We start from the raw sequence: 16,719 nt of genomic DNA, 5'->3' as shown, positions 1-16,719 counted from the left end.
AAAACGTGCCTTACGGGCACGTGTAACAAGTCCCATTATGGGTGTGCGTGGGGACAATTAAGTGGTGAAAGAGCTCATGTGTTGGCTGGGTGAACGAGCAAGTAAAATGAAGGAGTTGGAATTCCTCCAGGCACTTCGGATAAGGAATTGTGAAGGTAGCGGTAGCAAATTCCTTCTTCCCATTGCTAGGGAATTCCAGGAGAAGCAGTGCTGGAGGATTCACTGCAGGCTGCTGGTTTTCAAAGGTATTATGGAGTTCTAAAAGCTCTGGGGGAGAAAAGGCACTGCCCAGCGCCCTTTAAGGCTTGGCCTTGATCTTGGAGCTCATTCCCAAACTTAACGATCCTGCCATCAGACTGCATGGTCTCCAGAGGTGCCTTCCAAACCCAACTATTCAGTGAGTCCATTACCGGCATCACAAAACGCCAAATCGTTTGTCGGCAGATGAGTGGTGCTGGGGAGGTTTGAGAGCTCCGGCGCTGCCGGGACCGCGTGCTGGGTACGGAGCGCTGCCGGCCCCGCCCCGGGCCCGTCATCCGGCGGCGCCGGGGCTGTCCCGTTGCCCGGTGACGATGTCGGAGCGGCGGGCGCGGGGGCCGCTGCAGCGGGTGCAGCGCCGGAGCCGGGAGCTGCGGGCGCAGGTACCGGGGCTGCACCGGAGCTGTACTGGGGCAGGTACCGGGGCTGTACCGGGGCTGTACCGGGGCCGGTACCGGTCTCGCCCCCCATCCCCGGCCCCTGACCGCCCCCGTCCCCTGTTGCAGGTGGAGGCGCTGCGGGCGGAGAGCGCGGCTGCAGCCCCCGGGCAGCGGGAGGCCCTTGGGCTGAGGTGAGGGAGATCCCGACCCCATCCCGAACCCTATCCCACCCCATCCCTCGCTCCCACCGCCCCGGCCCTGCCCTCACCCTCCCCTCTCGTACCTCTATGCCTTTCGTACTGTTGGTTCCCTCTGTGCCTTTCCTCTCCTAATTGTACAGCTCTCTCCCTGCCCCTTTCACTCCTGTTTTCCAGACTGGCTCTTTCCCAGCCCTCTGAGGCTGAGGAAAGTCTGGAGAAGGGAAGACTGAGAGGGGAATCTCAGCAATCTATAAAAATACCTCCAAGGCAGGTGCCAAGGGGATGGTGCCAGGCTCTTTCCGGTGATGCCCAGCAACAGGATGAGGAGCAATGGCCATAAACTAAAACACAAGATCCACCTCAAATGAGGGAGAATGGCAGAGAACTGGAACAGCTGCCCAGCTCCACACCAGGGAGGGTGTGGAGTCTCCCTCTTTGGAGACATCCCAAACCCACCTGGATGTATTCCCTTGTCACCTGCTCCGGGTGATCCTGCCTGGGCAGTGGGGTTGGACTGGATGATCTCCAGAGGTCCATTCCAACCCCAGCTATTCTGGGATTCTGACAAATGCTGCTGTTTGGGCTTGGAGCTCTCAACCTGCAGGGACACACAGCACCTAAAATGACACCTTTCAGTCATCAGGTGTGGTTGGGGTCAGAGTTTTAAAGAGAATACCATCTGCCTGTCTTGCTTTCAATGCAGATGTACACAGCTGAAGAAATTGGTGGAGGAGAATACAAACGCTCTCTATGCTTTGAAAAAAGTAAGTATGGAGATTAATTTGTGGTTTTCTCCGAAATTCACCACAGAGAGCATTTAAAGAACACCAACCTTCCATTTTAAATGCCTCAGGACAAGAGCAATGCCCAGCACTGCACGGTCCCTGCTTGTCATCTCTCCAATTAATACTTTTTATATCCATTTATATAATTTAAAAACTCACTTTAATGCTTTATTTTGTCCAAGTCCTGCACTTAAAATCTTTTGATAAAATATTTTTCAACCCAATGCATTCTTTGGAAGCAGAGAATGCAATTTGAAACTTAACAAAGAATTTCACCTTGGCAGAGTGAAATGCTAAGAAAATTGTCACTAAAGAGGGAGTGACAGTAGCCCAGGAAGGGGAAAGCTTGTAAGGCATGTCTGGAAAACTAAATTTATAGGGGAACTTTTGATTCTTTGAGCAATTTATTGGGGAGCTTTGATTCTTTGGGGCATTTGTTGGGTTCTCTGTCAGGCTGATGAGCCCGCGCCGGTGGGGAATTACAGCCAGAGGAAGGAAGAGGAAGAGAAGCTGTTGCTACAACTCTCCCAGCAGCTGCAGAAACTCCTTCTTGTCTTGGATCAGGATAACGTGACAAAGAATTATCCAGGGTGAGTAGCTTAAACACACAAATGCAACCTGTTTTTTTAAAGGATGGCTGGAATGGACCTTGAAAAATCATTATCTCACCCCCTTTATTAGCTGAAAAATAACAGAAGGATAAAAAAAAGAAGTGCTCACGAGAGAAGTCATTTGTGACTTGCTGAGATTTTCTAAGGGTGCTGGATAATGGCTGGAATATAAGGTTTGGAGGAGTTTCTTGAGGACAGAGAGTAAAACACAGGAGTGAAGATGCTGTGTCTGGATAAAGTCCTTGCAGAAGCTTGACAGCATTTCAAAAAGTTTGGTGGAAATGATAATAAAAGAAGTTTGATTTGTTTTGGGTAGGGATGAGGAACACCAGAAAGGTCCTCGTGCAGAAGATGGAAATGAAGAGGAGGAGAGTGAAGATGAAGGAAGTGAGGAGGAAGACACTGAAGAAGAAGATGAGGAGAAGATGCTGGATGATCCAAATGTCAGAGAATGTGTTGCTGTTGGAAACTTCGATGCCCAGCAGGAAGGGGATCTCACATTTGTGGTGACTATCTCTCTGTAAAGGGTTTTTACTGCAGATCACTCTGAATTAAGCAGTAACTATAATGAAATCCTGTGCTTTTGGGATTCAGCCAGTTGTGGGATTTGGGGAGAAATTGGAGTTAGGTCCTTTTTAATTTAAATATTTGGTTGGTTTTTGTCTCTGTCTCTCCCTCCAATGCCAAAGAAAGGTGAAATCCTGCTCATACACGACAAGAAGGCGGATGGCTGGTGGGTAGCTGAAAATTCCAAGGGGGAGAGAGGCCTCGTTCCCAGGACCTACCTTGCGGTTGGTGTGCTGCAACCTCTGTCCTAATCTCACCTCTGCTCTTTTATATAGATTAATGATCCTATATCTGCATAAAATGGGTCACAGTGCAGTGTGTTGTTTGGAAATAATGCCAGTTATTTGGAAACAACTCCATGTTTTTATCCATGGGGATGGAGATACCCATCAAAAGCAGCATTTTTGTGCCTTGTGAAGTCGTGGCAGAGAAGTTACTTGAATATAAAAGTCAGAATCTTTGTCACTAAAGGCCAGCTCTGAAAACCCCACGCTGCTTGGATTAATTTGGGCTTTTAACAATTTATCTGAAATGGGAGTCCGTGTAAACGTGGGACAGTTTTCTGCACCACAGACAGAAAATCTTCTCTTATAAACTTATTTCACTTATTCTAAACTTACACTAACGTGGGCTGTGGTTGGAGAAGGCATTTTTAAGAACAGAGCTGGGAAGAAATCAAGCCATTTGCCATTTTAAATCTGAATTCCAGGTTCCCAAGGCAGAGGAAGAAAGCCAGGAGGAGTCAGAAGAACACATAGAAGTGGTAGATGAAACAGCAGATGGAACTGAAATTAAAAAAAGGTAAATGGAGTGTCTCAGATATGGTTATGAAGCTGTTGCTATTTGAAAACAGACCAATATTTAGTGGTTAAACTTTTGTTCACGTGAGGATTTATTATAAATCCCTCTATTTTTCTTCCAGAACAGATTCCCACTGGAGTGCTGTCCGAGCCATCACAGAGGTAGGTGCCCCTCTTACAGAGGAGCTTCACCTGCCATAATCTTCATTGTTTTGTAGACAAGCTGTGCCTTTTCCCAAACACTGTCTCATATCACAGACCCTTGTTCTTAATTAACATCTGTGTTTTGGGAGTCTCTGTTAGCAAGAAATGCCACAGAAACGCTTCAGAGGAGGTGACTGAGATCCCAAGTTTCTGGTTCTGAACAGAGCTGGAAATTAGGATGAAATTTGCTGTTAAATAGCAGGAACAGTAGTATCCTTTTTTCTTTCTTTTTGCTAGAATGACACTGTGGAGGTACTGACCACCATAGGGGCAGTTCCTGCAGGATTCCGCCCATCCATGCTTTGCCAGCTCTTGGAGGAAGGTAAGGATTTCTCCTGGCAGGATTCTCAGGTGTCTGTGGTGGCTTTCTCACCCTGGTCACCAGCCTGGTGGACTAAAATCAGTATTGCTTAATTTTAATGGGGTATTTGGCTATATTTGACCCATCAAATAATGTATAAAAGAATTCTTTTCCCTTAAATTTCAATTTATCAATATGAAATCCTGACAAATTTCCTCACAATTTTAAAGATTTTCCTCTTTGGAAGATCCTTCCTGTTGACAGTGCGGGAAGTGTTAATTTGTTTTTATTTTATTTTAATCTTCCCTTTTTCTTAAAGGTCTTTTGGAATCTCTTCAGTAGATATATTAAAACATCTCATGTTTTGTTAGTCTTTCTATTTAAAGCTGTTTCATCCCCTTTTTTTTAATTAAGTAATTGTGCTTTTGGGATGAAATACTTCAGAACACTTACAAATAGTAAACAGTGCTCATGGGAGATGATACCATAGTTTTGTTTAGTCAAATATTCAACTGGACCTGAATTTGGGGTGTTGTCCATTTTGGGGCAATAAAGATCATTTTTAAAATGAAGTGGTTTTAAATTTCCTCTTGCTGTAGGTGAAGAGTTTCGAGCAAGTTATTATTTGCAGCCTGAGCTTACTCCATCCCAGCTGGCTTTCAAAGACTTGGTGTGGAACTCTGAGAGAAATACTGTGAGTATTGCTGCTAAGGGGGCTCTGATGCCTTTGGGTTTGGGAAGTGTCAGGATCTCTGGATGGGAATTGCTGGCAGGAATTCACATTGATGGGTGAATATTGCTGGGAAGCACATGGCAGATTTCCATGTCAATCCAGACTCCTTAGCCAGTAGTGTTACCACATCCTACTCTCCAAAAATCAGCCTAAATTGTCATGTTGTATTTCTTTTAAGAGTCACCATAGTTTGTGGGTTGCTTCCCTATCTGGGGTGAGGCAGTGGGTGACTTGTGTGAAGTTTTAAACTGATGGACACAAACTCAATTTGCCTTCTTTCCATTTGGCTAACAAGTATGTCTTAATTTGCACCATTTCTGGAATATTTCTGCTGCTGGGACCTTCTGTCTGTCCCACTGAAACATCCTTAGGGCAGAGCTAAAGGCTGGTGAAGAAATCCTGCTGCTCCCACTGCACAGGGGCTGTGGTTGGGAGAATCACCTCAGTCCATAAACACAAAATGAGACCACGTGCAGAGGGCCTTTAGGTTTCATCCTCCTCCTGCTGTATTTCAGATCCATCCTAGACCCACCAGAGTGTGCCTGATTGTCACTTTATGCAGCTGCAAGATGATCCCACCCCCTGGAACCGGCGTGCGGGTCCTCAGCCGGCATGTCCGGCTCTGCCTCTTTGACGGCAGCCGGGTAAGGAACGTGTCTGCTTCCCAGAAAAGGACTGGAGGAGGTTTGCAACTTCCAGGATCCTTCAGGTTCTGGTTCCTCTGGTATGCAGCTCCTCCAGCTGTCTCACTTAGAGAGAGACACACAACCTGCCTCCCAAGCTGTTTAATTTATGCTCAGATGAGTCTGGTTCGAGCCCACTCACCCAGAAAAATAGAATTTAATGATAAAACAGGCCAGACTGCATTGATGGGCACTGGGCATGGCGAGGCAGGCACACTCAGCCTTGTTTCCCACCCTTGGTACTGCACAAAGCACTTGATCCCTCCCTTTTGCTGCCTTTGGTTTCTCCCCCTCTGCTTTCCTTCCGTGGTAAGTCAGGTGCAGCCCCAGAATGCCCCTGAGCAGTGTGAGGTGAGCCAGGGAGCTGCTCCTGACTCAGGGTGACAGTCACACCCGGCCCTTGGGGCTCAGGGCTGTACTGGGTGGCCCTGGGAGGGGCTGGGGCGGGAGCTCCATTGCTCTGAGTCCCTAATTTCAGGTCCCCCACCTGCCATTGTGCCTCCTGGCTCCTCTGTGCTCCTGGAGATGAGTGTTTCCCGGGCTGATCTGTCTCCTGGGATGGGCCTGGGAGCAGCTGGGTCAGGGTCACACTCCTCCATGTGCCCTTGGTCCTCTGCTCCTTTGTGGGTGTGCAGAGCAGGTTTCTGTAAAACCATAACTTTGATTATCCAGCAGTTTTCTTCCAGATGTCTTTGTTGTGTGCAGTGTTGGATCCATCTGGGATAACCCTGCATTTTCTGAAAGCAGCGGGGCTTTCCAGAAAAACTTGCTTTATCTTTTTTCCCCACCTCAGGTGCTGAGTAACATTCACACAGTGAGAGCTACATGGCTGCCTAAAAGTCCTCAAACATGGACTTTTTCTCCAAGGGTAGGTGTCACAGCCACTGGCTGTTTACAGCTTCTTCCTTCAGTGTCACTAAAGTGTTCCTTGGTGGCACAGCTGTGCTCCGTGGAAAGACAGTAAGGGGAGCAAGGTTTTGACTGGAATTGGTTCTCTCCTCATTTTTAGATGCAGTGGGATTGGGTCTGAGATCTTGTATGAGTGAGGGATGTGGTTGATGGCCTTTAAAGATCAAGATTTTTTTTCTTAGGTACATTAACTTCTTTTTTTTTTCCCCTCCCTCTCTCTGTATCAGGTGATGGGCATCTTACCCAGCCTGCTTGATGGTGACTGTTTTGTCAGGTCCAGCTCCCTGTCTTCAGACATTGGGATATTGTTTGAGCTTGGCATCACTTACAAGTGCAATGTGAGTGTGGGAAGGTGCAGTGGAAATCACTCCAAGTGCAGGTTTATAAAGGGAACCAGCTGTCCCTAGGTAGAGAATAGGACTAGGGAACATCCCTCATTAGAGAACAGGATTAGAGAATAGGATTATCTGGAAAGACCTACAAGAAAGATGGTGAGAGACTTTTCACAAGGTCATGTAGTGACAGGAGAAGGGGGAATGACTTCCCACTGCCAGAGGGCAGGGATAGATGGGGTATTGGTGAGGAATTCTTCCCTGTGAGAGTGGAGAGGCCCTGGCACAGGCTGCCCAGGGAAGCTGTGGCAGTCCCATCCCTGGAAGTGTCCAAAGCCAGGCTGGACGGGGCTTGGAGCAAGCTGGGATAGTGGAAGGTGCCCCTGCCCATGGCAGGGGGTGGCACAAGATGATCCTTAAAATCCCTTCCAACACAGACCATTCTGGGTTTCTCTGATGAGAGAATATCCCTAAAAGTTCCTCTGACTCATGGATGTGAGTGTCCCTGTACAAACATTGAAATAAATTGTGCCAAAAATCCCATGTCATGGGATCACAATGGACCAGTTGTCTCTTCACTCCTGCAGTTTTCTGTGATTTATTTCAGACTAATGTCCTGTGCAGTTTGAAAACTAAAGTTTTAACTGTTTCAGCAGTATGGACAGTGGTTTCCAGCTCCAGTTTACACAGATAGAGCCTGTCCATCTGGGATATGCTGCTGGAAAGCACAACAGGTAGTAAGACAATAGATGGTAAAGCCAGAAAAACTACCCTCAGAGAAGGCAGATTGTGATTTTTAAGCACACAAGGGTGAAAGAGGAAAAGGGGGATAGCTACAATGATTTTGATGTGGTTATTGTCATTAATCGTGCTTCAGTCACTCGTTCTGGGTCAGCTGCTCAAATAATTTACATTTCTCTTTTTTTTCTAGTCAACAGGTGAAAGAGGAGAGCTGAGCTGTGGCTGGGCCTTTCTGAAGCTTTTCACTTCCAGTGGGATTCCTGTTCCTTCCAAGTGAGTTTGTTGTGTGTTCCTGCTGTCCCTGTATTTACACATAGATGTACCTACATCTATTTTAGAGTAAAGCTCATCTTTGATACTTACACACTGCTGGGGCATGGGGCATCCAGACCAGTCCTTTGTGATTCTGGCTCTTCTTCGTGTGCACTTTGCTGCATTATCCTTTTCCCATGTGAAGATTGGGAGACTGGTTTCCAAGGCCTGGAATCGGGTAGGAGCTGTTGTGAATGAATCTCTCACTGCTCTTGGAGTGTGAATTATATTTTGCAGCTGATTTATTGTTAGTGGGTCCAGTCATCTGAAAGAATAATAAATTGTACATTATTTTATTAAATGTAGGAAAACTTTCTGTTCACTGACAGAAATAATTCATTGTAGCTCAGACTTTCAAGACTTGGTTTTAACCAAATATTGGTGTATATATATGCATTGTGTATATGTATTCTGAATTTATCTGGGTTACAGGGGAAAAGAAATACCCACAGGACACCCGTTCTAAAAAGTCTCTAAATCTCTTCTAAATCTCATTTTTTAAATATTGTTCTACCATTTCATTAAGTAAGCATGGTATTACAGATTAAATTTCATGCTTGCTTCAGCAGTGACTTACTCTTGACAGAACAGGGATTACATTATTCTTTAACAAATTTTAAATATGAAAGATTTAAAATGTTGAAGTGATGATTCCTCAAAACCATTTTAATGAAGCAATTGCTAAATTCCATACAGGAAGAATATTTGGGCTGTGGGAAAGAAACAGTGTTCTTAATGGCTTTTAAAATAATTAACCTCCCAGTATAATTAAATTCCAAAAATAGTTAAATTCCCAATATCATACAGGCTTCAAATTTATCTTTATTAACAGGATGTACGAGCTGGTCCTGAGTGGTGGAACTCCCTACGAGAGAGGTGTTGAGGTTGACCCATCAATATCAAGGAGAGGTGTGGTTTCTTTTCAAAATAATTTAAATAAGACAATGTAATTAATGCTGCATCTCCTTCACAATAGTCCCCAAAACCTGGCTTGGGTTTGTGTGTTCTATTTTTGCATGTATTTCATTATTTATCTGCTTTTGCCTTGACTGTGGGGAGCTGGGTGGTGCCAGGCGAACTAAACTTGAAAGAGTTCTCAAGCCACTGAAATGTCCATTTTTGTAATGGGCATTTTATGAATGTTGTTTCAAACTGACTGTTTGAATCTGGGGTGTTTATTCCTGCAGCAGGCTCTGGGGTTTTTCAGCAGTTTATGAGCCTCAGGAAACAGCCTGTGCTTCTGGTGAAAGTGAAGTCACCAAGCGTGCACTCAAAAGACATCCTGAAGTGAGTCCTTGTGCTTCCCTAAAATGAAAAAGTATTCCAGATAGCCTAGAGAAATCTGCAGTGTTTGCAATAAACATCTCAACTGCTGTCCTTTATTTTCCCAATAGTTTTCTCCCTGAAACATTAGTTGGGAGCATGTGCTACATCCATCTCCTGGTGTTTTATCGGCAAATCCTTGGAGACGCCCTCCTGAAGGACAGGATGAGCATGCAAAGCACAGGTGAGCACTGGAGGAAGATCAGGTTCATCCAGGGAACGACTCTCTCCAGAGTTCCCTTTGGCAAGAGATGCTTTTGGCACTCAGGCTAAGTCATCCTCTTTATTTTTATTTTTTAATTATTATTTACTTCCTGACAGTAGGGAGAGACACAAGTTGGAGAGTTCTGGTTTCAGAATTCAGTGTCTTGCCCTGATTTTGCAACTCTGTATCTTATTCAGCAGAACTAATGATAGGTTGTAGCCTTCTCCATTTTAAAGCTGACTTGAAATATGGAAAAATTACATTTCTTAATTCTACTACGTGTGAATTTATATAGGTGAGAACTGCCACATTTACCTGATTTGATCTTCATAATTTAGGACAGTAGATCAGGCTGATGACCTCTCCTGCAGTTAAACTGCATCCTTTGGATTTTAGACTTCATTTGAAGCGACTGAAATGCTTTATCCCAGAAGTTGTTCTGGTAGCTGTGCAACTAAAGAAGGTTTCTATTATTTCAAAATCCACCATCACTTTAGGGATAGACAACTGAAAATGTCTGTTCTACGTCCCAGAAGTCATCAGTCCTGGCTCACTTCCCTGAAATATTTTGGCATTAGTAAATGCTTTGTGTTTACTGAACTTCCCATCAGCTTCAAGGTGAAGAAACAAGTGCACATTCGCTATTTGAAATCACAAGAGAAAGAAAATGCTTCAGCCAAAATCCTGCTCTCTGTCACTTGGAATCTTATCCACAGTCTCATTAATTAAAATAATGACAGGAGTAGAGTGATTTCTCATGGAAGTGACCCAAAAAGCACCAGGACACCTGTGCAGTGGGATATGTGCCCCACTGGGTAAATTCACCGTGCACTTGCTCCCTGGTTCTCCTAAAATGCCACACCAGACACACCAGGCTGAGGTAGAACCCAAATGTGTTTATCCATAACATCCAAACCAAGCAGCACAATTGCAGCTGTGTGTAGAAAAGGCAGGTGCAGAAATGAGGGAAAACACCTCTGGCAGGTAAATCAGGAAGGGCTCCTCCTTGCTGGCATTCCCAATAAACCAGCACTGGGGTTTGTGTGTCTCCTCTCCTAGTTTAACTGTCTCTCAGCCACTGAGAATTGGCTGCAGCCAGAGAACAGTTTTTAGGGAGTTCTCCTACCTTCCCTGCTCTGGAGAACAGTTACAGCTCATTTTCCCTTTGGAATAATCTGACGGGAGGGGTTGTGTTGACTACCTGGATGTGCCAATACTTTGAAAACTATCCTGATTCTTCCTTAGCCTTGAATGTGTTTGTGTTCTGTTTCAGACTTAATCTGTAATCCTGTTTTAGCAACTTTCCCTCGACTCCTGGATCAGCCAGACCTGATGGACGCACTTCGGGTATGTTACCTTGTCAGGATTTCCAGGCAAAATTTGATCTTTTTTTTTGTCTTGTGAAAAGATAAAGTTCTCCATAGCCTTGGTCTGATTTCACATTTCATTTTAGAGTGCCTGGGCAGACAAAGAAAGAACATTGAAGAGAACTGAGAAGGTAACAAACTACAGGTTTTTCTTTCCATAAATGCAGGGTAATTCCAGCTAGCTGCTCCCTGCCAGTGCAAGTGCTGCTTAGCTTTTCCTCTCACTGTACATCTGTTTAGAAAATAGAGATATGTAAATGCAGTTCTTAACATTTCTCACCCAGATTTATAACAGTAAACCAGGAGCAGGAGGAAAATTAAATTAACTTGTAAATTTTTATTTCAATGTTGTTAGGGGGGAACCTGTTACAGGTACCCAGACTGTGGCTCCCTGTCATGATGTGCTTCCAATACTTGGCTGGTAAAAGCTTTCCATGGATACAAAAGGGGCTGTGTGTGCCTGCAAAATCATCTTCCCTACTCCAAACTCTGAGGTCCAGTCCTCCCACAATCTGCCTGGGAAAAGGCCCCCAAATTCCTCAGATCTCCCTACCCCAGAACAGTTGTAATCCCACATTTTGGCGTGTAGAACTGACCTGGTTGTCCCCAGGCTCACTCACACCTTGTCCTACCCACTGTCCCCTGGACAGAGAGCAGCTGCAGGGAACTGAATGAGAAAGCCATTGGCTCTCAGTGCTGGATTTCCTGGGAGCAGCAGTGGGATATTTCATTCCCTGTGCAAGCTCCTGAATCGATGCCCAAGGATGGCTCCCGGTTTACGCAAAACAAGCACCCGCTGAGTCAGAGCGTCTTTTTCAGGGCCATTCATTCAAAAGGAAAGCAGATTGCTCACGGAATTGGTAACTCCCCGGGACGCCAGAACCATCCAGTTCTACCTGACTGGCATGTGCCACTCCCACGGGAGGATTGTTGCCTGCTGAATGCTCACCCTTCCCGCGGTCCCGTGAGGCCAAGCTGTGAAATGCTCCCTGCCAGGCACAGTGCTCCCGGGGCTGGGACACTCCGGACTTGGATCTTTTCCATGTGTTTGATAATTTACCAGGCTGATCCTTTAGTGTCTGGGTTTTCCAGCCTGATCTTTACAGGGGAGCACACCACGCACCAAGAGTGGGACAACAGTGCCCAGGGGCAGCCTCACCTCCTGCTCCAAGGAGTGGGATTGGAGCCACTCTCCACCTAGGACAACAGGGAAATGAGAGGAGTTTGGGCTTCCAGGGCAGGGAGGATGTGACACTGCTTTTAAGAAGAAATACAAATACCCCACGAGCAAAGGGCTCTCGGTGCCTGTGGTTTATGGGAAGGCTGACAGAGTTCAGGGAGCAGGTTCGTTGAAACGCTGGAGAGGCTTATCCAAGATAACGGATGTGTGTTTAGGAAGGTCAAATCTCTTCCCATTGTTTTCCTGGGAACTGGGAGTGAGTTGTTCAGGGTTTTTCCCCTGTGTACAATACTTTGGAGAAGTGCTTGGCAACACCACGTGTTTGCACTGAACTATTTTCAAACACTCTTCTCTGCAGAGAGATGAAGAATTCCTGAAGTCTGCGTTTGTCCTCGTGTACCACGACTCCGTGTTCCCTCTGCTCCACACCACGTTCCTCCCCAGCTACAAATGGGCTGAGGAAGAGGTGGAATTGTCTCGCTGGAAGGTGATCCATGACTTCCTGAAAAGGAGCCGGGAGAACAATGGTGCGCTGGAGTACCTGCTGTCATCAGAAAACACCCACAGGGCCTTTGACATCTCAGAGCTGGCCTATGATTTCTTAGGAGAAGTGAGGGAAAACAATCCAGGAGAATGAGCAATCCAGGCTCTCTAAGGACATGGTAACAATAAAATTAAATTCTTACCAAAGAGATTGTGTAGGATCTGAATTGTAATGGATATTTTAGCACAATTAAGATTTTGAGAGAGACTAAAATTATTTTATCGGTTTGTCTACTGGAAATTGTATTTTAAATTTTTAACTTTGCAGCATTAGACAAGGCTCTGGTTGCCTGTTAGTACGTGTTGCAGCCATGTCAGGTATCATATTTTGCTGAAGCTGAGGTAGCCCTTTTCTCCTCTCGTGCAGCTTCCCATTAATTTCCAGTGTTATTTTAATCAGGGTGAGCAAAAGGCTCTTTGTCCCAGTCCCCCAGCAGACTTGGAGCAGGGAAGGGAAAGAGCAGCAGTCTTTAAGAATGCTGCTGAGCAAGGGCAGCCACCTTAGGGGAAGAATCCTCTCTTGCCCAACCAGTGACCAGCAGGGTGCTCCGTTTTTAGACTGTTTGCCTGTTCTTCTCCCCCACTCAGGAGAAGGCTGGGTTACTCCCAGGAATGTGCCTGACCCAACACAATAACAGGTGGTGGGAATCCTGGGAATGCTGCAGTTCCCCAGGATGATTTCCTCTGTGCTGACCCCTGAGCGCTTTGTAACCACAGGCTCTGTGTGCTGTCCACTCCCAGAGGAAAGTGATTCATCCACTTTCTCTTTAGTGCTGGAGCATCTGGGTGCTTCCTGCAGGGCAGTGGGGACACTGCCACCAAGTCACGCGTGGATTTAAGCCCAGGCCAGGCACAATTTTGTCTGGTGCTATTTAAAAGAAGATCCTTGAAAGCCTCCGCTGCATGGAGCCCGAAACCAGCTCCCACTGGAGTATCTGTAAACTGGAGCCTGCAGAAATACCACAGAACACTTGCCCAGCCTAGGAAGGGCTCAGACAAGAGACATGGATTTGATCTTTGCTCTGTGTTGCGCAAGAGCTTGGTATAGAAGCCAAGGTCCTGAGGCATCACCAGTCTTGCCTACCGGAGCTGGGATATCTCACTGGGACAATGTCCTCTTCCTGCTGTAGCCCACTGCCCGAGTTAATGGGGTCGTTCTGTCCTCTCTGGGCCACCAGGCAGAAGTGCCACCACCCCCAGCCTTTCATCCCACCCCTTATCTGGGAGTTCTAGGGCAAGGCAGAGTGTGCTGGATGAGACAGCAAGTGCTTCCCAAATCCAAAATGCATTTGCCAGGAGGCAGAAATTCCTGTAGCTCTCCTTCAAACCTTACTGGGCACTTGGGAGCACATTGCCAAACCCTCCTGGTGTGTTTGTAAAAATTGCCTGCTAGTTTCTGAAAGGTTGGATGTGCCTGGAGGGTGTGGAGGGGTCTGACGTGACCACGGAGCAGAAACCTGAACAGAAGGGGGAGGAGACAACAATACTGGAAGCAAAAATATTTCAGGCTTGGAAGCGTGCCAAGGACAATTGTTTGCAGGAAACATTTCTGTCCCGGCAAGGTGTAGGACGTTTTTTCCTTTCCCCCGTAGTTAATGACCTCGCACTGGTGCGCGGTGGGGCCGGGGTCCTGCTCTGTCCCATCCCGGCTGGCAGTGGGATGCACAAAGCCGCCGCAGTCTGCGGCCGGGGCAGCGGCGCGATGCCAGCCCGGGCCGGTTCCTGTGCTTACGTCCCGCGGGCGTGTCCCTTAAATCCCGCACGAGAGCGGCGCGGGGCAGGCGAGCGCCAGCGGAGCCGAGCGGAGCGGTGTCAGCGGAGGAGAGATGGCCTCGGTGGGTCCCTCTGCAGCCTCCACGCAACCCGCCCTGCCCTCGGGACCCGCCGTCTTCAAAACCATCCCCTACGCCTTCATCCTGCCGGAGATTGTGAGTATACCTGGCTCCGCTGCCTCACGGCACCCGCTCCTAGCTAAAATCCCCCCAAACCATCCTGAAGGCACCACTAATGGGAAGTGACATCTTGTCTTTGAGCTTATGCTGAATGCACAAAGGCGGTATTTGTGATTTTAGGAGCAGCTTGAGGACAAGGTACACCAGCTCCATCACAGAGTCTTTGTGAGGGTCACCGGCTGCCGTGGGGTTGGGAGAGGCTGAAGAGCTGCTGGCTCGTCCAGGGCAGAAGCAGCTCTTGTTGTCACATAGAAATGGCTTGAAAATCGAGGGAATTTTGCTCTCTGTATCAAATCATTCCAGGGGTTGAAGGCAATTGGGCGTCTTGTAATGTGTGGCATTCCATGATTCTTTCAATTGCTTCTGGGTCCAGAGGGCATCCAGTGGGACTGGCCAAGATAGCAGCCGGTGTACTTTTCCACAGTGCACAGGGCTGGCAACCCACACACCCCGTGCTCCACAGGCACAATCCCTGCCCACAGCGGCAGGTTCAGCTCCTCGCTGCAGTTCCAGGGGTTTCACCCACCGCAGCTGGGATGGCATAGGGCAGCACAGGCTCATCCCGATAAGCCCGTGTGCTGTTTGTGCTCAGTAACTGCTTTGGGTGGATCCAGAGCGAGCGACTCACTCCAGGCTGAGAGGAGACTTCCTCCTGCGGTGATTCCAAGCCTTGGAGATTAACGAGCGGGCAGGGCTGGGTTGAGGCGGCCATTCACTTTTCCCAGATAAAAGCACATTTTCTGGCTTCTCCATCAAATCCCTCGGGGTGAGACACTTCCTTGTGTAGAAGGCAGCAGCAAACCCTTCCCTTTTCTGTGAACAGTCATTTCCCATGACTTGTCGCGCCGGGATGCTCTTGGAAAGATGCAGGGGTTCCTGGCAGCTGGCCTGGGAGGGAGATGAGGAGGGAATTAGGGAGGAAAAGGTCTTTTCCTCATCTCACACTCATCGGAGGCGCCTGTTTGTCCCTGGCAGCTCTGCGGGACCTGGGTGTGGATCCTCGTCGCTGCTACCTCCGTCTCCTTGCCGCTGCTGCAGGGATGGGTGATGTACGTGTCCCTCACCTCCTGGCTCATCTCCCTGCTGCTCCTCTTAAGCTACCTCCTCGGCTATCACAGGAACAGCGAGAACTGGAAAGTGCTGGTAAGGAGGGGAAGGAACACGGGCAGATGTTGGCAGCAGTGGTGTGGGCACGGGACCACACCATGGTGACCCACCAGCCCTTTCCTCCTTTTGCCTCGATTGGAAAGTCCAGGGGAGCTCTGCTGTGAAACCACTGCCTGGGAAGGTTCGTCCCTTTGGGGCACTCACGGGTGCCTTATTTTGCAGGACAGTTTGTACCACGGTGCCACGGCCATTCTGTACATGAGCGCCGCAGTCCTGCAGGCCAACGCGACCATCAACTCTGAGTTGGACATCAACGGGCCGCTCAACTACCAACTCAACAGCGCTGCATCGGTGAGTCCAGAGCACCCTGCCAGCTGCAGAACACACAGTTCCCCCTGGGAGAGGCAACAGCACGTGCTAAAGCCACAGCAGAGCCACCCCAAGCCCCACGGTGTCACACTGGGCAGAGCTTCAGCTCCTCACCTGTGTGGGTCGTGCAGCCAGCATCAGCTTCTCAGGGTCCACCAGTTCACGGACAGCCTGGCATGGCTGGATCCTGGGAAAAGCTGAGGTTTTGCCTGTCCTTTGAGGCTCAAGGAGAGCTCTAGGCTGGGAGGCTTCCCCAGGCTGAGAGCACTGGGAGGAGATGGGGTTTGACTCTGCCAGCTGACCCTTCCTCTTCTTCCTCTCGTGCAGTTCTTCGCCTTCCTCACGACCTTCCTGTACATCCTCCACGCCTTCAGCATCTACTACCAGTGATCCTGGCAGCACTGGATTCACCTTTGCAGGACAAGGGCTTTCCCAGTGTGAGGGACCCTGCTGTCTTCCCAAGGTGTCCCTGCCCCAGCCCTGTCACCAGGCCTCAGGAACAGCAGGTCCTTTTGTACTTCATCACAGGAGGGATGTGCTGGCACACGTTGGTGTGCCTGTGGGACATTTCCTGCCTTGCCTGGGGGCTACGCAAGGGGAGGGAGGGGCGCAGGCCCCAAGCCTCCAACTCTGACATTCTGCCAAATATTGACAACCAAGGGAAGGGAGGAAAAAAAAAAGATCTCTCTTCTTTCAGCAAACAATCTCCTTTCTTATGTTATTTGCCTTTCTCCAGTTCAGCTCCATCCCTCCCCAACACAAATTCTTAACAATGATACAAGATTTTGTTCCTTGACTTTCTGTTGGTTTCATTTGGTAAATGCTGTATTTGGAATAAAGTGTCAACTGACAGATTT

The 16,719-nt window shown here is 47.9% G+C and overlaps 2 protein-coding genes across 4 annotated transcripts; both read left to right on the top strand.

The window, feature by feature from the left end:
- Positions 1–543: 543 nt before the first annotated feature.
- On the top strand, positions 544–14,117 carry NPHP1 (nephrocystin 1). 3 transcript variants are annotated; one of them, XM_048298038.1, is made up of 21 exons: positions 544–641; positions 765–829; positions 1,542–1,602; positions 2,077–2,213; positions 2,551–2,740; positions 2,924–3,025; positions 3,511–3,602; positions 3,724–3,763; positions 4,043–4,127; positions 4,706–4,800; positions 5,355–5,483; positions 6,316–6,390; positions 6,659–6,769; positions 7,695–7,777; positions 8,649–8,725; positions 9,004–9,103; positions 9,211–9,323; positions 10,618–10,691; positions 10,798–10,842; positions 12,250–12,553; positions 14,027–14,117. In XM_048298038.1, exons 1-20 carry the CDS (start codon positions 573–575, stop codon positions 12,526–12,528), a joined length of 2,022 nt encoding a protein of 673 aa, XP_048153995.1. In that variant the 5' UTR covers positions 544–572; the 3' UTR covers positions 12,529–12,553; positions 14,027–14,117. The 3 variants fall into 3 exon arrangements, with proteins under 3 accessions (XP_048153995.1, XP_048153996.1, XP_048153994.1); XM_048298039.1 differs by lacking the exon at positions 14,027–14,117 and having other exon boundaries at positions 9,007–9,103; positions 12,250–12,583; XM_048298037.1 differs by lacking the exon at positions 14,027–14,117 and having other exon boundaries at positions 12,250–12,583.
- Positions 14,118–14,259: 142 nt separating this feature from the next.
- Positions 14,260–16,714, top strand: MALL (mal, T cell differentiation protein like). The gene is made up of 4 exons (XM_048298093.1): positions 14,260–14,362; positions 15,362–15,529; positions 15,716–15,844; positions 16,190–16,714. The coding sequence occupies exons 1-4, from the start codon at positions 14,261–14,263 to the stop codon at positions 16,250–16,252; spliced, it is 462 nt and encodes a 153-aa protein (XP_048154050.1). The 5' UTR covers position 14,260; the 3' UTR covers positions 16,253–16,714.
- The last annotated feature ends 5 nt before the right edge of the window (positions 16,715–16,719 follow it).

The sequence above is a fragment of the Corvus hawaiiensis genome, chromosome 3 (genome assembly GCF_020740725.1).
Source record: "Corvus hawaiiensis isolate bCorHaw1 chromosome 3, bCorHaw1.pri.cur, whole genome shotgun sequence".
NCBI lineage: Eukaryota > Metazoa > Chordata > Aves > Passeriformes > Corvidae > Corvus > Corvus hawaiiensis.
This window is presented reverse-complemented; position numbering and strand designations above follow the sequence as displayed.

What these genes read in the sequence shown, in the direction of transcription:
- NPHP1 (XM_048298038.1), top strand. Translation starts at nt 573, where the DNA reads ATGTCGGAGCGGCGGGCGCGGGGGCCGCTGCAGCGGGTGCAGCGCCGG. An exon ending in CTCTCTATGCTTTGAAAAAA is followed by an intron (nt 1,603 to 2,076) that starts GTAAGTATGGAG and finishes GTTCTCTGTCAG; the next exon opens with GCTGATGAGCCCGCGCCGGT. An exon ending in GTGACAAAGAATTATCCAGG is followed by an intron (nt 2,214 to 2,550) that starts GTGAGTAGCTTA and finishes TGTTTTGGGTAG; the next exon opens with GGATGAGGAACACCAGAAAG.
- MALL (XM_048298093.1), top strand. Translation starts at nt 14,261, where the DNA reads ATGGCCTCGGTGGGTCCCTCTGCAGCCTCCACGCAACCCGCCCTGCCC. An exon ending in GCGAGAACTGGAAAGTGCTG is followed by an intron (nt 15,530 to 15,715) that starts GTAAGGAGGGGA and finishes CTTATTTTGCAG; the next exon opens with GACAGTTTGTACCACGGTGC. An exon ending in AACTCAACAGCGCTGCATCG is followed by an intron (nt 15,845 to 16,189) that starts GTGAGTCCAGAG and finishes CCTCTCGTGCAG; the next exon opens with TTCTTCGCCTTCCTCACGAC.